Consider the following 24577-nt stretch of genomic DNA (forward strand, 5'->3'; position numbering starts at 1 on the left):
CCTTCATGGGGCTTGCAGTCTAGTCAGAAAGACAAAATTGAATGAAATAGATCATTATAAATTATGATAGGTATAGAATCTGGTCTAATCTGGGAATTCAAGGAAGGTGTCTGTGAGGAAGTGGTATTTGAATTAAATCTGAAGGTTATTTCTGTGTTAACTAAAAGAAGTGTGATGGCATAGTAAGCAGTAGGTGCAAATGTCCTGAGGCAGTAGACAACATAGCAAATATATGTAGTACAGGGGGATGGTTAGAATAGGAGGCGGTAGAACCAGGTTAGCTAATCCTAAACAACATAGAAGTAAGATTGAATTGGTATGTGGAGAACAGATTTTATAGGACTTACTGGGACTTTATCCTAAGGGCAGTGTGAAACCAACTGAAGTATTTTAAAAGGGGAGTGATATCATCTGGCTTGCATTTTTTAAAGAATATTCTGTCTGTGCATAATGGATTAAAGAGAGACCACAGGCAGCTCATGAGGACTGCACTGGAAGCCACTACATGCACTCCCACACAAGACGATGCGAGCTTGCTTAGGGTAGTGACAGCCGAGATAGGGAAGAGTTAATGGATGGGAGGAGTACTTGAAGAAACAGATAAATTCTGAATGCATACACCTTTTTTGTACCTTTAAAATTGTTAAAAAAAAAAAAACAACCCTTTTCTGTACATGTTTACTTTTTACAATATTATATTGGTTGTATAGTTCTCCTTGATAATCATCACCTTCTTTTTATCTTACTTACCATTGATGCTGATGTCTCTCTCTTACTCTGCTATTTAGGTCCTATTGAGTAGTTGCCTGAAATGCTTAGATGTTTAATAATGAACTATTGATTCATATAAAAGAATATATAAAACAATTTAAGGTATAAGTAAAAAAAAGCAAATACCTGTGATGTGTCACCTCATAAAGCTATAGTTTTAGCTGTTAGAAGTAATTCTGAAGTATTCCAACTAATAATTCCTCTTAGATATTTCCCAACTAGCATTCATCAGTTAAAAGGAGAGAGAGGTGGTTGACAATGATTGCAGTAAGAATGGCAATAATAAAACACCTAATGACCCCTAACATAAAGAGAGTTATGCCTAATTAAAGACAAAGAATGATTTATGTAATGAGCTATGTAAATATATGACATTAATGCTTTTTTGTTATTAAAGCTTCACATTATAAATTAGTTCCTATTATAATCAGATTAGAAAAAAGGATAGAAAGGGAGAAAAATGAGGGACCAGTAGAACAAGTCAATGTCTAAAAAGAAGAAAATTATCTTGTTAGAACTGCTAAAGCTTTTTTTGGAAGTTGGTAGAAGGAAAGAAGAAAGTGGATCAAAGGCTCTGCTTGAACTCTCTTGTATTATCATTTATTTGCCTTTGGAAGCGTGTACAATTACGGATTATTTAGAATATTCGTAGACTCAAATCCCTGTCAGCGATTAGTTTTGGGAAATAAATGTATCAAATGAAAGCGATCTAGAATTTGAATTTCCCTATGAGATTATTTTGCCATTTCTCTGATTTTGGAAATATTACATTCAAAACTGTTTTAAAAATATGTAAAGCCTATCCTTGGAAAAGGTTTATTTAGATTTTGGTAATATATAGATAACTTTAATAATTGATAGTGTTTTATTTTCTGATGGTTTTATAGTAAAGCTGAGTATTAAACTCCTTTTATTTTATTTTTTTTTAATTTTTTTTAATGTTTATTTATTTTTGAGACAGAGAGAGACAGAGCATGAACGGGGGAGGGTCAGAGAGAGAGGGAGACACAGAATCTGAAACAGGCTCCAGGCTCTGAGCTGTCAGCACAGAGCCCGACGCGGGGCTCGAACTCACAGACCATGAGATCATGACCTGAGCCGAAGTCAGACGCTCAACTGACCAAGCCACCCAGGCGCCCCTTAAACTCCTTTTAATATGGAGTATGGGACCTGTCTACATTGATGAATATTTATCAAATGTAATTTTTATTTTGAATATTTATTATTATTGTAAATGAGACTATTAGTTAAATCCATTCCTGTTTGATTTTAATGCTTTTATGTATCCCTAAAGGTCAAACTACTTCCCTTGTAAAATAGGACTTTCTAGCCTTTTGTATTGTATATTTAAATATTTTCTTTCAAACCTCAACATGGTACTCATTCTATGATTGTTATTCTAACTTGTTTTATGAATTATTCTGGTAATGAGAAATGCGCTTCCATTCTTTCTGTATTTCACCTAAACCCCTGGAGATTTTTGACAATAATATGGTCTTCATTCCTATAAGGCAGTTCAACATGGAGGAAAGGATAGGGTTTTCTGTTCTTTAGAAATCATTTTTGGAATCCAAAATAGTTATTCTTAGACATTACCTTACTGGCAGCCATCAGTGGAAAGGAAAGGAAAGGGAAGGAGAGAGGGGTTCATCAATATGGTGTTAGGAATGACACTTTTGACCTGTTTCAATGCTAGTTTCATGACTGTCGGAAGCAAGTTATGCTTACCTTCTGTAGTACCTGTCTTCTTCCTTTGGAAAGTGATAATGATGGGTACCTACTCCATAAAGACTTAAGGTTTTTATAGAGAGGAAATATATAAAGCACTTAGCATAATGCTTGGCACACAGAATGTGCTCAACAGATGTTAGTTTATCTTCCATTTTCAGCTTAATTTTCCTTATCTAAGTCTGAAATAATTTGTAAATTAGTTCTAAGTCACTTTAAAGAAGAGTGCTGATCCCATAAGAAATATGCTTAAAATAGAAAATGTTTGCCTATAGTAAGTCAAAGTAAGTAGAAATGTTTTTAACCTCCCTCAAATAAAGTAGCTTAATTTGCTTGCTTCTCACTTGGGTGTGAGTAGCTCAGTCACGGTATGACAGTTCTTTGACTCTTGAGTGTTTTTCATATTAGGATAATAAGTGGAGTAAACAATCATTCTACTTATTTCTAATGCCTACTTTTCAGAGTTCACATTTGACCTTAAATATTTCCCCAAATAGATGTTAGCATAGAGGTGTTAGTTCCAATGCTCTGTTTATACACTTAAATACATCGGATTCAGCAATTTAGTGTGGGTGTGGCAGGGATTGGAGAGATTATTAAATGACTTAACTTCTGTTAATCAAAACATACCTATATTTTAGGGAGTAAAAATAGTAGCTATATCACTTGAGTTCACGAAGTCTTAGCTGATTTTTAATAATTAATACGTTTTTTTCTGCCAGTGAGCATTAGATTACTGCTGACTTTTTAGTGTCATAGTACCTTGTGGTAGTTTCTCTACAGGGTTTAAAGGTGTATCCCAGTGTTTTTTGGGTTTTTTTTTTTTGTTTGTTTTTTGTTTTTGTTTTGTTTGTTTCTTACTGTCTGGTCCATAGGAATTAATCTTTATAAATGCTATAAGGAGACTATCTCTAGAGATTCATACATGCCATTAATATGTTATAAGGATCGGTCAGTTCCATTGTCTTCTTTTGTCAATCTTGATCAGAGCTTGCCGAGTAAGTCTATAAGCCTGCATGTGCCTGGCAACTGTTACCTAGTGACAGTTTCAGCTGCAGTAGCCATTGGCTGTGCTGTTGATTGGGGCAGGAGGACCGAGTCACCTTTCTGATGGTGGTGAGTTCTTCTGCATCAGCTCAGGATGAGGAGGAGAGGAGCAGGGCTCCGGCTCAGGTGGAGGCAGTGATACTGAGAGATTGTGAAGAATATAGCGACAGCATCCTGGTAACTGCATCACAGTAAATCGGACTTCTGAATCAAGCAGCCCAGCCTAGCAGCTGATAAGAGTGAATGTAGGTGAGAAGCATTGCCTTATTCCCGTAAGAAGAGAACTATTTTGTGATAAGTGAAACTAGGAATGTGCAAGGAGGAATATTCTGTGGCTGTTATAAAAGAAGGACTTCCCTGAATGACTTGGTGGTGCACGAGAAAATAACTTTCAGAAGAATGCTTTCTGTTAAGCTGCTGCTTTGTTCCTGAAGGAAACGTTTTTATCTCTAATGCATGTTACTTCTTCAAGAGGTATGACAACAAAGACTGACAAGAAACTCTCTGAAATACCTGTACTTTTAAAAAGATTTTTGATAAATGTTAACCTGATAACAGAATGACCTTGGAAGCCTCTTGGATGGATTCTATCCTGCAAGCCTTTCAGTATTTCAAACTCTAGGATTTAAACTCATCTTGATGCTTTAGAGGTATTTTAAAATAAGACCATCTTATAACCTACCTAATGACCCCTGTACTAATCGAGCACTTGTTCAAAATAGAAAACAGAAATAGAAGAGGCATTTTCATAACATATGGCTGCTGTATAACTGCAAGTATAGCAAACAAGGTAATTTTCCACTTTCAGAAGATTTAGTCGAAGTAATGATTTAATGTGTTAATCCTCTGATGAAAGTAGAATAGAAACAGACTATGAAGCCTACTAGAAATACCTAAGTAAGAAATAATGGCAGCGTTTCTAGTCAAATAAGCTCAGAGTGCATAGGAAAGTTTCTATTGTTTAAATTTCATATATACGTGAGATATAGGTGTGGTTGCAAAGGTGAGAAATAACTTTGAGCTGTGAATCTATTATTCCGTTATAAGGAAGGTAGCATATCAGATAATGAAAGTTATTTTCAATTATTGATGCTGAAATTAATAACATTTATTTTCCCTTTGAAAAGGAGAACATACAAATTACATGTAGAACCGGTAATTGTAATGGACTAAAACTGTTTTCATCCGAATGCTTAAAAAATTGCATGCAGAATTAAAACTTTACAGTTTATCATATCTTGTCACGTGTTAACCCATTGCACATTATCTTCACTACTGGAAATATGCTTTTGTTTACTCATGAGAGTTATAGGGCAGTCTGGAGTCTGTTACCCCTATTCTGCTCCTTTGTGCCCAAGTAGACCCGAGTCTTTTAGAATTAACCTTGTGTGTATGTGTGTGTGGGGATTTAGCTTTTTTGAGAAATGAGAAATAGATCATAAAGTTCATCCACCAGCATCGAACCCTGAACTGAGCCCAAAGGCACTCTTTGCCGCAATGAACTTTTTCTTAGATTTGCAACTAGATCTTAGATCTTAATTATTTAAAACCGTAAAATATGAATCCACTTCTCATGACAGATGAAGTAAGAAGCCTGAGACAATTTAAGACTTTTTTCCCCTCATTATTTCTAGTTGATCCCTAAGAAACTACCTTTCTGATGAGCCCAAACAGCTCACAAACTCTTTTCTTCCCTTGGCAATTGATTTTTTTTTCTTTTTACAGATTTAATTTTTCATGGTGAAAGGTAATAAAATATCCATTTTCTCTAGAAGTGCCTTGTGTCTTCAAAAAGTTGTTGGAGAGAGCATCAGAGGAAGCTAATCAGTGACCTTTTTTCACCTCCTTTCTAGCTTACTTCCCTTTCTCCCCCTCCCAAAGTTGAGATGTGTCACTGCTGCACTGAGACTGATGAAGAGGCTTGAGTACTCTCTGGGATGCTCGGCTGTGACAGAAGCACTGCCACTGTCTACCGAAGCTGATCCCGAGACACTCATGTGTAGAGTTTAACACATGCTGGACAGGGCACCTGCTTGCTGGAGCCAAGGCTACATGTTCTCTTAATTCCAAGCCATGAATGAATCCAGGTGGACTGAATGGAGCATCCTGAACATGAGCAGTGGCATTGTGAATGTGTCCGAACGTCACTCCTGCCCACTTGGATTTGGCTACTACAGTGCGGTGGATGTGTGCATCTTTGAGACCGTTGTTATTGTCTTGCTGACATTTCTAATCATTGCTGGGAATTTAACGGTCATCTTTGTCTTTCACTGTGCTCCACTCTTACACCATTACACTACCAGCTATTTTATTCAGACAATGGCATATGCTGATCTTTTCGTTGGAGTTAGCTGCTTGGTTCCTACTCTCTCACTTCTTCACTACTCCACAGGTATCCATGAGTCATTGACTTGCCAGGTTTTTGGATATATCATCTCGGTTCTAAAAAGCGTTTCTATGGCATGTCTTGCTTGCATAAGCGTGGATCGCTATCTTGCAATTACCAAGCCTCTTTCCTACAATCAACTGGTCACTCCTTGTCGCCTGAGAATTTGCATTATTTTAATCTGGATCTACTCTTGCCTCATTTTCTTGCCTTCCTTTTTTGGCTGGGGGAAACCTGGGTACCATGGTGACATTTTTGAATGGTGTGCCACCTCTTGGCTCACCAGTGCCTATTTTACTGGCTTTATTGTTTGTTTACTTTATGCTCCTGCTGCCTTTGTGGTCTGCTTCACTTACTTCCACATTTTCAAAATTTGCCGTCAGCACACCAAAGAGATAAATGACCGGAGGGCCCGATTTCCTAGCCATGAGGTGGATGCCTCTGGAGAGACCGGACACAGCCCCGACCGTCGCTACGCCATGGTTTTGTTTCGGATAACCAGTGTGTTTTACATGCTGTGGCTCCCTTATATAATTTACTTCCTTCTGGAAAGCTCCCGGGTCTTAGACAATCCAACACTGTCCTTCCTAACAACCTGGCTTGCTATAAGTAATAGTTTTTGTAACTGTGTAATATACAGCCTTTCCAACAGTGTTTTCCGGCTAGGCCTCCGAAGACTGTCCAAGACGATGTGCACATCTTGTCTGTGTGTGAAGGATCAGGAAGCACGAGACCCCAAACCTAGGAAACGGGCTAATTCCTGCTCCATTTGAAGAGAACTATACAGTAAATCCAGTGTAATCTGACAGGGGTTTTGGATTGTGTTCTTGATTCTTCTATAATATCTAAATAATTCTTCTGGAAGTTTGCCACTAGAGAAATATTTACTTGAATAGTTGACTATGAGATGAAGGGACTAAAGATTTCTTTTTTTTTTCCTTCTCTTTTTCCACAGTGGTGGGGGAGGGGGAGCTAGAGAAAAGAATGTATAGAGGGTAATCTCATGAGATAACTTTAGTATGTGAGTATAAATGTACAGTAATAGCAAAATTAAGCACTGAAGATGAAAAAATTATTGAAAAAAGTATCTCAGAGCTTCCACAGGACATGAGCAAAGCCCCTCGGCATCTCTGTCCTCTCTGACTGAGCTCTCTCCTCTGTCTTTGCCTCTCATTCTGTCTGTCTGTCTCACTTTCTTTGTGTTTGTGGAAATGACTTACATAAATTGCCCTTTAAATGCTACATATAATATATGTGGCAAAGTGCAATTTTTTGCATCAAAGTATACTCTTAAATGTACTAATCTGCAACCCATAAGTTGTCTCTCTATGAAGGATGCATAGTAAGCATTGTATTTTATTACCTGCCACATAACCCTTTTGCTTGTGTTTTTATAATGTCCGCAGTGCAAATTGTTTGCTATAAACAAAAAGAAACAGTACTTTTGTTTCTTCTGGGTAAAATTATGTGTACCCACCCCCACCCCCTTTCTAACAGCCTGCTATTTTTTTCCTCCATTGTTCTTGATCTGCATCCTTTGGTACCTTAACCCAAAAGTGTCTTAGCTAATGAAAGAATCTACTATACAAAGCAATCATAATCTTAAATAATCTATTCCTTCCAACAAAGGTTCTTTGAGATGTTGTGTTAAATATTTTTAATAGCTTTTGTATACATTTTTATCTGGTTCCTTTCCAATTAGCTCGTGTGCCCAAAGTAGTGTCTTTTTTTGCTATAATAAAGCTTTGTTTTTCTTTAAGGAAATCCACAAATAATTCTAATGGAGATTTCAGAGTATTCACCCAGAAGTAAGGTATTGCTCTTCAAGCCACACAGCGTGTCCTCCCCGCAATCCAGTAGAAAATATTAACCTTTTTGTGTTAGGTCTACAAAGCTTAGTGTTGCGTCCACCAATCATTTGTGTGATATGCATTTGCATATACTATATTTTTTACAACAAAGAAAATGTAAATTATATTATGTGATCTGTGCCTAATGTTTTCTTAGCACAATACATAGATCAATGTTGCTTAACTCATCAACATTGGAAAAAATATACAAAAACTTTAAAGAGAAAAATACTTTTGTGTAGTTGTTATTAGATATTTATATTAGATCAAGCTGCATTCTTAGTACTGCTGAGAATACGATATACTTAATTATCAAATACAGGTAAGAGCTGTCAGTATTTCCTTTTGTAATCTGTTTTCATACGCAGAGATTAAATTAACTTATTTTTTAGTGTGCTACGTGGAATTGTATAATAAATTGCCAGGGGTTTAGATGTAGCAAAATGGCATTTGGGGGAATCAGTAGTGAAGCAGGTGTGAGTGGTAAAACATCTAAATCTTACTTTTTTACTATAAGTTTCCTGCCTGACAGATATTTTAAAGTTTATATCAGACTACTGAGTATTTTTCTTCTCAGCATTTTGATTTATTTGTTTTATGAAATGCATTTAATGAAATGTGCCTATGACTTCAAATTGGAAGCCTAGTGTGTTTGCACACGAGTGGTTTGACTTCAGAGGTCCGTTAGTAGAAATGTCATCATTTTATTGAGGTTGTTTTGAACCCGTGTATATTTTTAAACATGTAAGAAAGGTTTAAAATAAAGAATAAAATAGTATTCTACGTATCAAAATCAGACTTTGTTTCAGTTTCATAAAAACACTCACTTAGAATCAAAATTTAATTGTTTCACATTTCTGTGGTTTGGGTTGTTTATATTATTTCTTGCCCTGTGTTTGCCAGTGGCATTTTGGATATTCAAAATGAACCTTTTAAGTTCAGACCAGTTAAAGGAAAAACAGATTTCAAGAAAGCATAATACTACTAACTTTTCAGCTGTCACAAATAGAATATTCAACATTATATGTATTATTTGGGAATCAGATTTTGATTCCTTTAGTTTGGTGTGTAAATAAATATAGCTCGAAAGGATATTCTGTATCCTGTAGATATTCTGTAGAGATATTCTACAGTAGATATTCTGTAGAGAAAACTTGAGGCTGCATTTATTGCATTTTCCTCTTCTGGCTTTTCCTCATGATAATTAGTATCAACAATTATGTGTCAAGTTTTAAACACTATGTTAAGTTTTTTTTTAATTTTTAAAAAATGTTTGTTTATTTTGAGAGAGAGACAGACAGAGCATGAGCAGGGGAGAGGCAGAGAGAGAGAGAGAGAGAAACACAGAATCCAAAGCAGGCTCCAGGCTCTGAGCTGTCAACGCAGAGCCCAACATGGGGCTTGAACTCACAAACCTTGAGATCATGACCAGAGCTGAAGTCAGACACTCAACTGACTGAGCCACCCAGGCACCCCAACACTGTGTTAAGTTTTATATATATTTTGACTTTTAATCCTCACTACACCCCTTTCAGATAGACACTGTTCTTATTCTTATCCTAGAGACAGGAAACTAAAGAAGGGTGATGGACGCAAGGTCACTCATTTCCTCCCCACAGGTTCATTCATATTTAGCTGGGTTAGAGCCAAAGCCTACATACTTAACCACTCTGCTTCACTGCTTTTCTGGGTTATTGTTTTGTTTTGTTTTGTTTTTTGTTTTCTTTCCTCAAAAGCCTTCACACCTTTGTACCTCTGTCTGTACCTTTTCCTTACAAATTTCTCTGAGTTTTATTCTTTTTCTTCACCTAAACATTTTGCCGTAGTCCCTTCCATACCTTGTGATATCTTTTTCCTTGATCTTACAAACATATTTTATTAAAACAGCAATCTCGTAAGCCCAAACTTGCTAGTTTAGTCTGTAATCAAACTGAAACCTTGGGGCATAGCATTTCCTTGGCATTGCCTTTATTCATTTTTGTTAAGTTTTTGTTGAATAGTTTCTTCAGATCTGTGTGAATTTCCTGTTGAAGAAAATATTTTCAGGCAGGTGAGTGGAGAAGGTTTACCACATTCTGAACATGTTCTATGTACCAAGAGCCATGCAGAGCACATAGGCTTACATTAGCTTGTTTAGTCCTCAAATCTAGCCCAACAGGAAGGTACAAGTCCCTGGGTTTTACTGAGGAGAAAACTGAGGACTTGGAACATTCAGTGTCTTACCTAGGGATAAACAGCCTCTGAAGGCCAGGAGTTCAGTCAAGGTTTCATATCCTGGAAAAGCAAGGGGAGCCTATAAGGCAAGTACTAGGTTTAGATTTTTCATTTATTATAATGTTTCATGCGCAACTCTCAGGCAAGCCTTGTAACTTCCTTTTGACCTATTTTAATGTGTGTTTATATAATAAGATAATACTTATTTTGAAACTACTCTGTCTTTTTAAAATTAATATGTTTGAAGAATGGAAAGCATAACCATTATTCTCATCATTATATTGTATTCTGTGGTAATTATTCAATTTGGTTATAAGTGACAGCGAAACAATAATGCCAGAGTCTGTTACTAAGGGTTCGATTGTCTCTGGAGCCGTTTCTGAAGTTACGTAGTATTGGAAGTCTTTATAACCTACTAGGGTATGAAATCTGGACTGAAATCCTGGCCTTCAGAGGCTGTTTATCCCTAGTAGCACTGAATGTTCCAAGTCCTCAGTTTTCTCCTCAGCAAAACCCAGGGACTTGTACCTTCCTGTTGGGCTAGATTTGAGGACTAAACAAGCTATTGTAGCCTTTGTGCTCTGCATGGCTCTTGGCACATAGAACACGTTCAGAATGTGGTAGCTCCTGTTTCATTATCTTTGTGGCTGCCATATTCATTGCTACCATAATTTCGAGATCACTAATTACAATCTAAGAAGATTACATTTTACAACAGAATTAATCCATTGAGTATAAGAGTTTCCTAAAACGGCATTTTTTTCATATCTGTTTAAACTCAGATTTTGGCTTAAACTCAGATGTTTTTAAATATAGAAAACTTCCATAATTTTTGAAAGCTCCTTTTCCAGGAATGATTATTCATGAAGACATCATTTGACATTAAGTATAACCAGCAAGCAGTTGTTGGGATGATTCTGAGATTAATTTACCTCCTTACATTATTTATTGCATAAAATACGCTTAAACATTTTTCTTTTGTCAGGTTGGCAATAGTAAGAAAGGATTGTTCAGGAATGTTTTGCCATTTGTCTTTACATTTTAATTTTCTTCACTTACTAAAATGGAATTTAGGGTGTTTTGTTATATACAGGTTACCTGGAAGAAACAAAGATTAGCCAACAGGTTTCATTCTACATATGGCACTAATTTATGAGTTTAGAAGTAAATGCAGTTGTTGCCTTGAAGGACTGTCCTCTGTCTCTCTCCACTCTGGAAGCTAATCATTAGGTATGGAAAAGATACAAGCATGTGATAAATAAAGGAGATTAAGGTGTGGGGAATTTGCTAATATAACATGTTCAGGTAGAGCCATCACAATGCACAGAAGCTTAGGTTACTGAGCTGATGTGATACTCTGATGTGTACGTTCCAACAAGCGCTCTTCTCCCCGAACAAAACTTTATTTTTGGATTAAGAAGAATCTCCAACCAAATGTATGTATAGACATAGAAGAAAATGAAGTGACTAGAAAAGAAAAAGAAAACAACCAGATTCCCTTTTGAGTGTTTCTCGTAAATGAGTTTTATCCAGTGCTCGTTTTGCTCTGCAATTTAAAATATTCATAACTTTGTTTAATAGTATAAATGGTTGTGTTTTAGAATATTAATAGTGATGGCATTGGGTCTTCTTTATTAATATTCTGTTTAATTTGTTTTTAGAAATGAGCATTTACTTCCTTTGTACTCAGAAAAACAAAATTGTTTTATTAAAAAGGATGCTGAAAAAAGCAAGAATGCTGAGGGTGCCTAGGTGGCTCATTGGGTTGTGTTTGACTCTTGATTTCAGCTCAGGTCATGATCTCACAGTTTATGAGATCAAGTCCCATGTTCGGCTGTGCACTGACAGTGCAGATTCTGTCTGGGATTCTCTCCCCCCTCCCCCCCCCCCCTTTCTCTGTCTCTGTCAATAAATAAATGAACTCAAAAAAAAAGAGAGAATGATGACTAAGCAATATTTTGACGTTTCACAAAACAGTGCTTGTTGATTCTACAAGTAACATTATCCAGTCATGTTTCTGACTTACTTTGCTTAACATTATACTCTCTAGCTCCATCCGTGTCATTGCAAATGACAAGATCACATTCTTTTTTATGGTTGAATAATATTCCATTGTGTGTATATATCACATCTTCTTTATCCATTTGTCAATCGATGGATACTTGGACTGCTTCCATATCTTGGCTATTGTAAGTAATGCAGCTATAAACATAGAGGTGCATGTATCCCTTTGAATTAGTGTTTTTGTATCCTTTGGGTAAATAGGGTAGTTCTATTTTTAACTTTTTGAGGAACTTCCATACTGATGTCCACAGTGGCTGCACTAGTTTACATTCCCATCAACAGTATGAGTGTTACTTTTTTTCCCAGCATCCTCACCAACACCTTTTGTTTCTTATGTTGTTGATTTTAGCCATTCTGACAGGTGTGGCGTGGTATCACTATAGTTTTGATTTGCATTTTCCTGATGGTAAATGATGAAAACATCTTCTCATGTGTCTATTGTTCATCTGGATGTCTTTGGAGAAATATCTGTTCATGTCATCTGCCCATTTGTAATTGGATTATTTGTTTACTGGGTATTTTATCAGTTCTTTATATATTTTGGATACCCACCCTTTATCAGATATGTCATTTGCAAATATCTTCTTCCATTCCAGGTTGTCTTTTAGTTTTTTTGATTGTTACCTTGCTGTGTAGAAATTTTTGTTTTGATGTAGTATAAATACTTTATTTTTGCTTTTATTTCCATTGCCTCAGGGACCTATCTAGAAAAAGTTGCTATGGCCAATGTCAGAGAAATTACTGCCTGTGTTCTTTTGTAGGATTTTTATGGTTTCAGGTCTCACTTGTAGGCCTCTCATCCATTTTGAATTTATTTTTGTGTATGGCGTAATGAAGTCCAGTTTCATTCTTTTTCATGTTGCTGTCCAGTTTTCCCAACACGATTTGTTGAAGAGACTGTCTTTTTCCCATTGGATATTCTTTCCTGGTTTGTCAAAGATTAATTGACCACATAATTGTGGGTTCATTTCTAGGTTTTCTATTCTGTTCTGTTGATTTATGTGTCTATTTTTGTGCCCATACCATACTGTTTTGTTTACCACAGCTTTGTATGAAGTCTGGAATTATGATGCCTCCAGCTTTGCTTTTCTTTCTCAAGGTTGCTTTGGCTATTCAGGATCTTTTGTGTTTCCATACAAAATTTAGAATTTTTTTCTTGTTCTGTGAAAAATGCTGTTGGTATTTTGATAGGGACCACATTAAATGTATATATTGCTTTGGGTGGTATAGACATTTGAACAATATTTGTGCTTCCAATCCATGAGCATGGAATATGTCTTTCTACTTCTTTGTAGATAGTCTATATAGTTTTTGATTCCTATAATATTTATTTCAGAAAAAAATTTCAGAGAAATTGCAACATTAGATATTCTTGACTTATTTTGGCTTCAACACAATCAGTTTGAAGTGTTATTTGCTGCATCTGAAAGGGATCTCAGTGACTATAGGGTTTTTAATGCACCAGTGATGACACCTTTTAACATTTTTCAGATCTTTAAATATCAGAAGAATGATCCTATATTAGGGAAATAGGGTTCAACTGATGTGTTAACTACATCTCACAGATACACAAGAGTCTACTTTTCCAATTCCCCATCTTCAAAGATCATATATATAACTTAAATTTCTTTTTTTAATTCTAGTATACTTAACATGCAGTGTTATATTAGTTCCAGGTGTACAATGTGTGATTCAGTAATTCTATACATTACTTGGTGTTCAGTATAATTTTTTAATGGTAATTTCTATTCTGTTTTTATTTATGATTCCCCATGAAGGGAATCAGAGTAATACCAAAAATCAGAGTAATATATTCATTAGGAGTCTGTTATGTCTGATAGATATTAACATGAAAGTCGTATGTGATATCAGCACTTTCACTGTAGTGAATGGGACCAGATGAATCTTTGAGATTTTTCATTTCTAAAATTTCTCGATGATAAATATCAAGAAACATAGAGCATAGTGGTAGAATTTATTGAATGGAAATATTTTCTAGAATTCTAAAACTTATCAAAATGCTACTTTATGCAAGAGAAATCACATGCATATTTGATTTTAGAAATTAGACTGCAATTAATTTATTTTGTTTTCTATTTAAGCAAGTGTAAGTAAGGTTGTTGCCAGTTAAAAGTGCCCAAACATACTTTCTTTATAAATTTAAAGTGGTGGTATTAACTGGGCTGGGAGGCCTGTAAACAAACACAAAGTTATATAGCCTGTTCTTTAAGATTCAAAATGTATCTTTGAATGCAGTGTAGACCAATGCAATGAATGCAAGAGATAACCCCTTGTCTGAGGTTACACTGGCACAAATAGTTGTTAATGTATAGACTGTAAAATACAGCTTTAAAACATTTACTCTACTAACGTTCCTAAGAGAGTTTCAGGTTTAAAATAGTTATTATTAGATCATACATTTTAGACTAACAGCCTCTTCACAGTTATTGTGTTTACTTTCTCAGGAATTTTATAATTAAAAATGCTAAATTGGTAAAATTGATATTGCAAATGATGTATTTGGAGAAGATTAAAAGAATTTCTGAAAAAGCAGGTAAAAAATCCTGAAAATCTTTGTTTAATGTTTTAATATGTTTAAATATAATTTAAGTTAAATTATGTTTGGACTTTTGTTATATTTATTATTTTGGCAAGGAAAGGAAGATTCAGGTTTTGATTTTAAGAATTGTTGGAAGTTACCAATTTTAAAATAGAACATGGTTTCTTGTTTGTAAGAAAATAAACTCTGTATAAAGTATACCTAGGTTTTTTTGAAATGTTCTTGCCGTTAGATATTTAAAATATGATTTGTATTGAAATGAAAAATTACAGTGATGTAGATGTTCAATTCTTTCTCTGTTCAAATAGATTTTGAGGAAAACGTAACATCCCAAGGATTAGTTTTCTCTCCTTGCTTCTGTTGTTTAAAGTCAGTTGTTTTTAAATGTTTTACATCACCAACATCTTAAAACTTTACTGGATTTCTAGGTATATTTATTTGGAAATAGATCTGGAAAAGTGCATTTTGAAGACTCATATTTACAATGTCATGTTATTAAACGTGTCTTGTGATGGCTTCTGTTATTTAAGTCATCAATTTCATATATCAGCCCTCTTTGTAAATGTGATTTAACACTTACAATTAAACAGACTTAAAATTTATTAGAAGACTAGATTTGGATTTACTTTTATAGATTCTGAATCCAGGACATCTGGTAGTATCATAGGGACAGACAGCGTGCGTGTGTATGAGGGGGGTGTCTTAATGCTTTTACCACATTACAAACTTAGGGGGGAAATGCTGGCATTCTCAATTTGCAGTCCTTGTAGGGTGTTTAATTACTTTTCTAATAGTTAAAGGTACACATCTTTTTTTAGAAAACATATTAGGATTTGAAGTAATGTTCTTGAGCACAGTTACCAATATATCCCAGTTTGGAATGTTACTATGGCATATATTCAAATGATTCAGTGTACCATGAGGAAAATGGAGACAAGCATGTACCTCTGTTGTGAGGGTTAAGAAATTATTAGAGATCACTGCAAGTTAAAATTTGAAAAAGGTTAAAATGCTTTTTGAACATGCATAATGCCCTTGACATTCTAAAAGCTTTTGTGAGTAAGCACTATCTCATTTCACATACAGAAATCTGAGATAAGATTTTTAAGTGACCCTAGTATCATATAGCTAGACAGAGCTAGTCCCGAGCATATGTCTTGTGTAGCAATAGTTTTGCCCATGATAAGGCTCTTGAATCATGTATTTATGGATGGCTGGTGGTAGAATGACCTTACCCTTCTTCCTTGAGTAGAAAATGAAGGCTTACTTAGTTGATACAGGAAAGATTCCATGTGAAATTTTAACTTTTAACCTATTAAGTAGGAAAGATCACCTTAAAATTAACTGGATGTTACAAGGGAGCTTTTGAGATCATGGAAAATTTTAATAAGATGTATTTAGTACTACTCATTGTTTTGATATTAAAACAATTTCTAGTCCATAGAGGATAATGAAAATTTACCTCTCCTTTTAAAAACACAGTACGGGTGCCTGGGTGGTTCAGTTGGTTAAGTGTCCAGCTCTTGGTTTCAGCTCAGGTCATGATCTCATAGTTCTTGAGCTCCACGCTAGCTGTGTGGAGCCTGCTTGGGATTCACTCTCTTTGCCCCTCTCCTGCTTCTGTTCGTTAGTGTTCTCTCTCTCTCTCTCTCTCTCTCTCTCTCTCTCTCTCTCTCTCTCTCAATCTCTCTTTCAATAAATAAAACCCCAAAACACAATAGTTGTCTGCTAAATATATTAGAAGATATATAGACTGAATTGGATAGTTTTAGCTGTATATTTAAAAATATAATGATGGGGGCACCTGGGTGGCTTAGTTGGTTAAGCATCCAACTTTGGCTCAGGTCATGATCTCTTGGTTCATGGGTTTGAGCCTGACAAGGCTCTGAGCAGTCATCACAAAGCCCAGAGCCTGCTTTGAATTCTGTGTCTCCCTCTCTCTCTCTTCCCCTCCTCCTCCTCCTCCTCTTGTACTCTGTTTCAAAAATAAATAAACATTTAAAAAAATTAAAAAATAGAAAAATATAATGATGAGGAACTGTCAATCACACTGTCTTCATATAACTACTTTTGAAAAGTAAACATGTCACAACCATGTTCTGAATGTTCTTTGTGATGGATTTGCAGTATTTTTGAAGTCATCATAGGATGGGTTTTTCTGAAGCATTATAATGGAAAAGGTTTTGACATTCCTTGCTACAGTGCTTTATATATGTTTTATGTTTAATATATGAAATAATATTCAGGGAATAGAATAAGTCTGAATCAGTGATGTTTTAAATGAAACCCTTCTAATGTATAATTCAGTTTTATTTTAATGAAATAATATGGTTACAGAAAAATTAAAGGAACTCAATTTAGACTAACACAGGATTGTCTTGTAAATGTCCTTAAATGAATCCTTTCCTTGGTTCCCAGTATAGGCAGCAATTGAAATAAATTCAACTAAGTTATTTGGAAAGTTTATTCTCTTACAAATTTAAAATTTCTGTGATTGTTTATGACTACTTAATTTATGGTACTAACTAAAAGGGCTTGCAAGATGAGTCATTGCAAAATCCAAATTATTGAAATCTTAATTTGCATTCCATATCAACAAATTAGGACAATAAATATTTATTGATTGTGGGTATAAGTCGGGTATAAATTGTGGTTTGTAATACTCCTGGTCGCTTTTAAATCCAAAGTATAACTTATGAATAGTGGGAAGCAAGCAAGGGGGCAGATCATCTGATTTCCAGGATTTGAGGGAGAGATTGCAGAAAAGTCTTAGGAACAATGCAATAGATTGAGGAATTAGAGACACTGATGCATTTAAAAAGATGAATTGACCTAAATATCTGGCCGCATGTTTAGATTCTGCAGTTACAGAGCATACCTTGGGATATTTGAGAAGTTGTCAAAGCAAAAGGAAGGGGAATGTTCGATATTCAACACAATACAAAACCATGTGAGGAAATTTCGGGACGCAGTATATTACAAAGAGAATGTTCTTTTATATGCATTAAATCTGATTAGAATAAAGTAACTCGTTTAGGTGTAAAGTATAAGCTTTGAGGTTAGGACAGAAATGTTAACAGGGGTGGATATAGCTTGAGGGAATATATATGGGACACATTCTGTCAACTCCAGCATCATCCTAGATCACTGCTTCTTAGATTCGTTTTCTTTACTATTTGTCACCTGATTATAGGTGAATCTCTATGATTAGAATTTCTATCTTTATGACAGGTGGGTTTTAGCTTATCTGCCTATCAACCAAGCTAGGCATATGATGTGGATCTTATATATAATTATAATCAATTAAATTATAATTAATTTTTGATCAATATAATTATTGTTCTTTATTTGGTTGTTACTCTGTTGCTAGGGACTATACTAAATTCTGTGCAAGATGATGAGACTTATAAGTAAAACATATTTTTAGTTCTCCAAGAACATATAGACTATTAGGGGTCATATGGACAACATATAGATACTTATAAGACAGGGATTGACAAATTAAAGCCCACTGCCTACTATTGTTAATAAAGTTTTATTGAAACTTAGCTGTGCCCATTCATTTATGTGTTGCCTGTGACTGCTTTCATACCACAATGGCAGGGTTAAGTTATTGTGACAGAGACCTTCTATCTTACAGAAGTTAAAATACTTACTGTCTGGCCCTTCCAGAAAAAAATCTCCTGACCTCTGATATAAGACATTATAAATGCTTTTTATATGGTACATACAGTAATAAAATGTTGTGCTTTTATAATTGCAAAGGATCTCATGAGTGATAATTTCAATCTGATTCATCCAGGCATCAGGAGAATTTCTGGCATGTGGGTAAAACTCTAGACACTGATTCCTTCCCTATGATTCCAGTGGTTTGTCAACTGAATACATCACTCTAAATGAAATAGTCCTACACTTTCTAAGTAAATTATTCTTACCTTTTATGGCTAACATATTTATATTTTGTCCTATTTGGCTATGGTCCTTTGTGTATCTATGCTTAATTTTTGAAGAACTGTCAACTGTTTTACAGTGTTGAGTCCTATTTTTAGATCTCTAGCTTAACCTGTACCCTGATCATTAAAATTACTCAGTGCTGGGCACTGCTATTATAAACATTGAGCTTTCTGTCTGTCAGTGGATATAGAGAGTAAGAGCTGTTACAGAAACATGACAACTATTTCAAGAACAATAACATAAAAATCCCTGTCCCTCTGGAATTAGATTTTAAAATACAATAAGATAATTAAAAGAAAGGATTGGCAATGAAAAAAACCCACTTATTTCCTAGTCTTTTTATTAAACTATTAATGTAGCAGTCAGTAATACTTAATATTGGACAAAAGTTTCAGACGTCAAAAACATGTGTTAAACTTTCCTTCAATAAGTGATAATCTTATAATCCAAAAGAATTGATTTTACTTATAAATAAGTGGCCTCTTTTGTAGTACTTTAATAAGCAGTAAAGCAGAAAACTAAAGGACAGAAGATCTCGCTGTATAGGAGGCAAAATTGTGTGTAACTCTAAAATGTATATGACTTAGAGAATTTATAATTCTGCATTGACGTACAACATATTAGCAAGTGCTTGGAAATTTGTAAATTAGAATGTAAGTGGGTATAGTTGCACTCATGGCTGAGATTTATTACAGCAAAAGGAATTTTATGGTGTCTGACATTGTCAACTAATGGTGTTTTAAATTAATCTGAGTGTTTGAGTTTTTCTCAAGTTTAGTCAAATGGGCGAGAAAATGAATGAATGATCTTGACATTTATATCAAAGATACACTTTGGTTCATTAGAATAAAAGCAAATACTTACGTATGCTTTTGAGGCATTAGGTACTGTTCCAAGTCACTGAGGTAGGAGAGCCATTATTTGAACCCATGTAGTCTAGCTGAACACCTTTATAATTTATTTGTCTTATATTTCCTGTAAAAAATGAATAGGAATATTAGTCACACAAAAGAATGAAATCTTTCATTGGCAACAACATGGGTGAATCTAGAGGGTGTAATGCTAAGTGAAAAAAGTCAGAGAAATACAAATAACATATCATTTCACTCATGTGGAAGTTAAGGAAAAAACAAAAAAGAAATAAGCAAAGGAAAAAAAAAAAAGAGACAAAGCAAGAAACAAACTCTTACCACTAGAGAACAAACTGATGGTTACCAGAGGGCAGATGGGTGAAATAGGTGATGGGGATTAAAGACTACATTTATCGTGATGAACACTGAGTAGTTTATACAGTTGTTGAATCACTATGTTGTACACCTGAAACTAATATAATACTGTGTATTAACTATAGTGGAATTAAAATTGAAAACTTAAAAAATGTGAAAAAAACCCAAATGAAGAAAGAAAAAAGGAGACAAAAAACAGATTTTTAAATATAGAGAGGAAACTGGTGGTTACCAGAAAGGAGGTGGGTGGGGGGATGGGTGAAAGGTGAAGGATGAAGGGGATTAAGGGCACACTTAGCATGTAATGAGCACTGAGTTATGGTTAGAATTGTTGAATCACTATATGGTACACTCAAAACTAACATAACATTGTTAATTTATAGTGGAATTAAAAATAAATTTTTAAAACACATAGAATAATTTCACATAAAGCTGAATGTTTTAAAAAGCCCAGCAAATTGTCAGGTTTACATTAGTTTGATTTTAAATGGAAGCTCTCCAGAGGATCATTGGATCTTCCTGTTTTTTTCAGAATAATGGACTGCAGAGTCTTAAGACCTCAAGAATTTCTTATAGAGATCATTTGAGTGTTAGGATATTGTCTCTACTTCTTGATATATTCAGTAACTTGCCTTTCCATAATAAGCATCTCTAATTATCAGACAACTCTATAAAAGGATGAGCTAATACCTAATCACTGTAAACTCTTAAGTTCTGCCTCTTAATTCTCATCGCTTCTACATCACTAATTTCTCCTTTTCATTCTCAATCAAGATTCATTTTAGTTATTTTTAATTTTAATTTTTTTAAGTTTATTTACTTAGAGTAAGCTGGGGAGAGGCAGAGAGAGAGAGAGAGAGAGAGAGAGAGAGAGAGAGAATCCCAAGCAGGCCCCACACTGCCAGCACAGAGCCCATTGCAGGGTTCGATATCATGAACCATGAGATCCTGATCTGAGCTGATATCTAGGGTGCGACACTTAACTGACTGAGCCACCAGACACCCCTGTTTTTAATATTTTAAAGAAATATTACTCCTTGGGGTGCCTGGGTGGAAATATTACTCCTTGGAGTGCCTGGGTGGCTCAATTGGTTAAGCATCCGACTTCGGCTTTGCGGTTCATGGGTTCGAGCCCCAGGTTGGGCTCTGTGCGGACAGCTCAGAGCCTGGAGCCTGCAGCCTGTTTCGGATTCTGTGTCTCCTTGTCTCTCTGTCCCTCCCCCACTTGCACTCTGTCTCTCTCAAAAAATAAATAAACATTAAAAAAAAGTATTACTCCTTAAGGAAATACAGGGAATATATAAAAGGACAAAAAAGAGAATAAATCACCCATAGGCCCATTACCCACATAGAATTAGATAGAATAACTCTTCATTTCTTTCCCTTCCATTTTCCCACTGTGCATTAGGACCTTTTCTATGTAAAGGATTTTTAAATGTAGTTATTTATTTATATCTTGAGCATTTTTCCACGTTATTGCATATTCCTTACGAACATCTTTATAAGTGAAACTTTGTATTTAGTATTATTTTCTTACAGTTTTTAAGAAAGCGAAATACTAAGCCAAACCGTGTGAAGGTGTTTTAAGATTATTTGCATATATTGCCAGTTGCTTTTCAAAGGGAACGAGCCAGTTTATCTTCACACCAATAACTATCAAACCAGGTTGTTTCGCTCCCAACTTGCCAGGAGCAGTTCTACATTAACAAGTAAATTAAGGTAATTAATTTTTCACTTTATTGCCTCCTAGCCCCGATTAGAGGTTGCTTTGTTAATGTGGTGTTTTATGGTATTTTTCTTCCCCACTTTAAGAAAAAAGAAGGTAACTAGGACGGATCTGTTCAGCTGCATTTAAACCAAAGTGCCCAAAGTTTTTAATTTTAAAAATCTTTTAGCTCAGATCTTCTCTTTTTTTTATTTTATATTTATTTATTTTTGAGAGACAGAGTGAGACAAAGTGAGAGTGGGGGAGGGGCAGAGAGAGAGGGAGACACAGGATCGGAAGCAGACTCAAGGCTCTGAGCTGTCAGCACAGAGCCCAACGCGGGGCTCGAACTCACAGACCGTGAGATCATGACCTGAGCCGAAGTTGGATGCTCAACTGACTGAGCCACTCAGGCGCCTCACATCTTCTCATTTTTAATAGCTTATCATTTACTTTGTGCTCCTGCTTTGTTAAGACCGTGTATTATTTTTAAAAACACTGAATTCTGTCAGTGCTGTTCTCCCATTGTTGGTGCTGTCCTCAGCATTTCCTGTTTGTGTGCTCTGTGTGCCACACGACCATTTATATACTGGAGTTTGAGAAGGATTTAGGACATGTTTTAAATTGTACTCTTCAGCCTCTGTTACAGAAATAATATCCTTGCTGGCCTCTCAAAGTAGGGGAGGATCTTTTTATAAGTGGAGACTTTCAAACCCTGCATCCTTGGAATGTATGTGGACATCAAGACCAGCTGTTGAGGGCTGAGAACCCCAGGCCTAGTTTTGATACTAAGGCTTTCCCTAACCTACAAAACCATGGGTATAATTCCCACTGTGGTGACTGGAGCTCTGGTAGACAATTGAGTGGTTTTACTACTTTGTAGAAGTCATACCTGGTATGAATGTCTAAGGAGCAGGGGACGCTTATAAGTCTGCACCTTTTCTCCTCGTTGTGGTTTTTTTGTTCGTTTTGATTTTTTGTTTTTGTGTGTGTGTGTGTGTGTGTTTGTTTTTGTTTTTTGTTTTTTGTTTTTTGTTTTTTAGAGCAAGACAGAAAGCAAGTGCATACATGTGCATGTGGGGAAGAGGGAGAGGGAGAGAGAATCTCATGCAGGCTCCACACCCAGCACGAAGCCTAATGTGGGACCCAATCTCTTGACCTGGGGATCATGAACTGAGCCAAAATTGAGAGTCGGATGCTTAACTGACTGAGCCACCTAGGTACCCTCTCATTGTGTCTTTTACATCTATTTCCTCAGAGTGTCTTATATATAGTGGCTATTTAATCATTTGTTGAGCTGAGTATAAAATGCTAATTGGTAAGTCATACATTTGTTGGGTGAAATTGTCCAGATTAACTGTATTTTTGGGTCTTTTCCCTTACCCCTTTCCCTGCCCAACTCAGTTGTGTATAGGTATCTACTCTAATTAAATTCTTCCTTCTAAAATCCACATTCAGTGGACTCGTAGGCTTTGAATACATATTTTAACAGAGGGCAAATGCGTTTTGGGGTAGCTTTGGATTTGGGATAATTTTTATTTTATTCAGCTGAAATGAATGTCTTTCTGACTTTTTCCCACCATGATTACCTAGAAAGAATTTAAAATTTCTATTTTGCCCAAGAACCTTGTGTATCCATTAATAGAGCCGTTGTTTCTTAGAAAAGCCTTATCTTACTCTTGATCCATTACTCCTAAAATATGGTTTTAAAGCTCATCACTAGTTTTTTCCCTGCATGTGCTCTAATATATCCTTCTTTAAATGGTGCTCAGAGCTGAATAATGTTCTGTATGTGATATGACCATTAACAAAAGAGAATGGAGTTGTCATTCTTCCTTGGTTTATATAACATTTATTATATATTTATTGAGCTTCTATTCAGCATAGAAGTAAATTAGGTACCTTTGGTAGTTATATTTTATCACTTAACATATTGAGCTTATTTTCAATAAAGCCTAAGTCTTTTTTGCACCTGCTTAATTATTTGTTCCTTCTTCCTACATGTACAATAGTTTGTGGGTTTTGAAAACACAATTTTATCTTTATCTCCTTTAAATTTCATCTTGTTAGAGTTGGCTCAGTTGTTCCAGCCTTTTTAAAACTTCATTGTATCTTTCAGTGTATTTAAACTTTTACCATCTGCAAATACAATGAATATTTTTATGTGTAAATCCAGATAACTACTTCTGAAGAATCAAACGATCTCAAACCATATTGGTTATGGGTCCCCCAAACCACCCCAGGTTTGGTGATTTGTTGAAGGGACTCATAAGATTTAGCATATGGTTGTACTCATGGCAAAGATTTATTATACCAAAAGAAAACAAAGCAAAACTAGTGAAGGGAATCAGACAGAAGCATTTAAAAGTCCTCTCCCAGTGAAGTCACACAGCACACACTTCATTCCTCCAGTGAGTTGTGACATGTGCAAAGTATTGTGGACCATTGAAGCTCATTAGTGACTCAGTCCTCTAGGGTTTTACTGGAGGCTGGTCATGTAGGTACCCTCTGCCTTGCACCAACCAAAATTTCCAACTTCTGGAAGGAAGGCAGATATTTAGCATAAACCATACTGTTTGTGTAACAGTCCAGACATGATAATTTAGGGAAAGTTTTATATCGTGGTGAGAAACTGTTTATCAGCCACATTCCTGGAAGCCATCCAAGAGCCAACCTTGCAAGGAGGCTGTTCCAAAGATAGTCTCAGCCCAGCTATATTAACTCTTTTCTATACGTTATGTTATATTGAAATTTACTAGAATATGTGTAGTGTTAGTTTTTTAAGGTATTGGCGAGATACAGTATAAACCAGGGAGAGTTATTCAGTTCTTTCCATGCTCATAGAAATAGCTTTGAACATAGGCCTTTTTGATGAGATTAGACTTATTTTTATAGCAGTAGACCTATCATTTGAAAATACTTTACCACTTATGTTGATTTCTTCTAAACAACAGTTTCAGTTATATAATTTTGATAAGAGTATTTAACATTTGCCTCTCCTTTTCCTCCAGATTACTAATTGCAAACTATTTACTAATTTTAAGGTTCCAGAATTCCAAATGGCTAAATTAC

The 24577-nt window shown here is 35.4% G+C and overlaps 2 protein-coding genes across 11 annotated transcripts in view; both read left to right on the forward strand.

Annotated features, from left to right (window-relative positions):
- Nucleotides 1–24577, forward strand: part of RABGAP1L (RAB GTPase activating protein 1 like) — a 755410-nt gene that overhangs the window by 262175 nt on the left and 468658 nt on the right. The window lies entirely within an intron of this gene.
- Nucleotides 1891–7898, forward strand: GPR52 (G protein-coupled receptor 52). Its single transcript, XM_042925096.1, has one exon. The coding sequence runs from the start codon at nucleotides 5620–5622 to the stop codon at nucleotides 6703–6705; it is 1086 nt and encodes a 361-aa protein (XP_042781030.1). The 5' UTR covers nucleotides 1891–5619; the 3' UTR covers nucleotides 6706–7898.

This window comes from Panthera leo, chromosome F3 (assembly GCF_018350215.1).
Source record: "Panthera leo isolate Ple1 chromosome F3, P.leo_Ple1_pat1.1, whole genome shotgun sequence".
NCBI classification, from domain to species: Eukaryota; Metazoa; Chordata; class Mammalia; order Carnivora; family Felidae; genus Panthera; species Panthera leo.

Excerpts from the sequence above, each read along its gene's own strand:
- GPR52 (XM_042925096.1), top strand. The coding sequence starts at position 5,620 with ATGAATGAATCCAGGTGGACTGAATGGAGCATCCTGAACATGAGCAGT.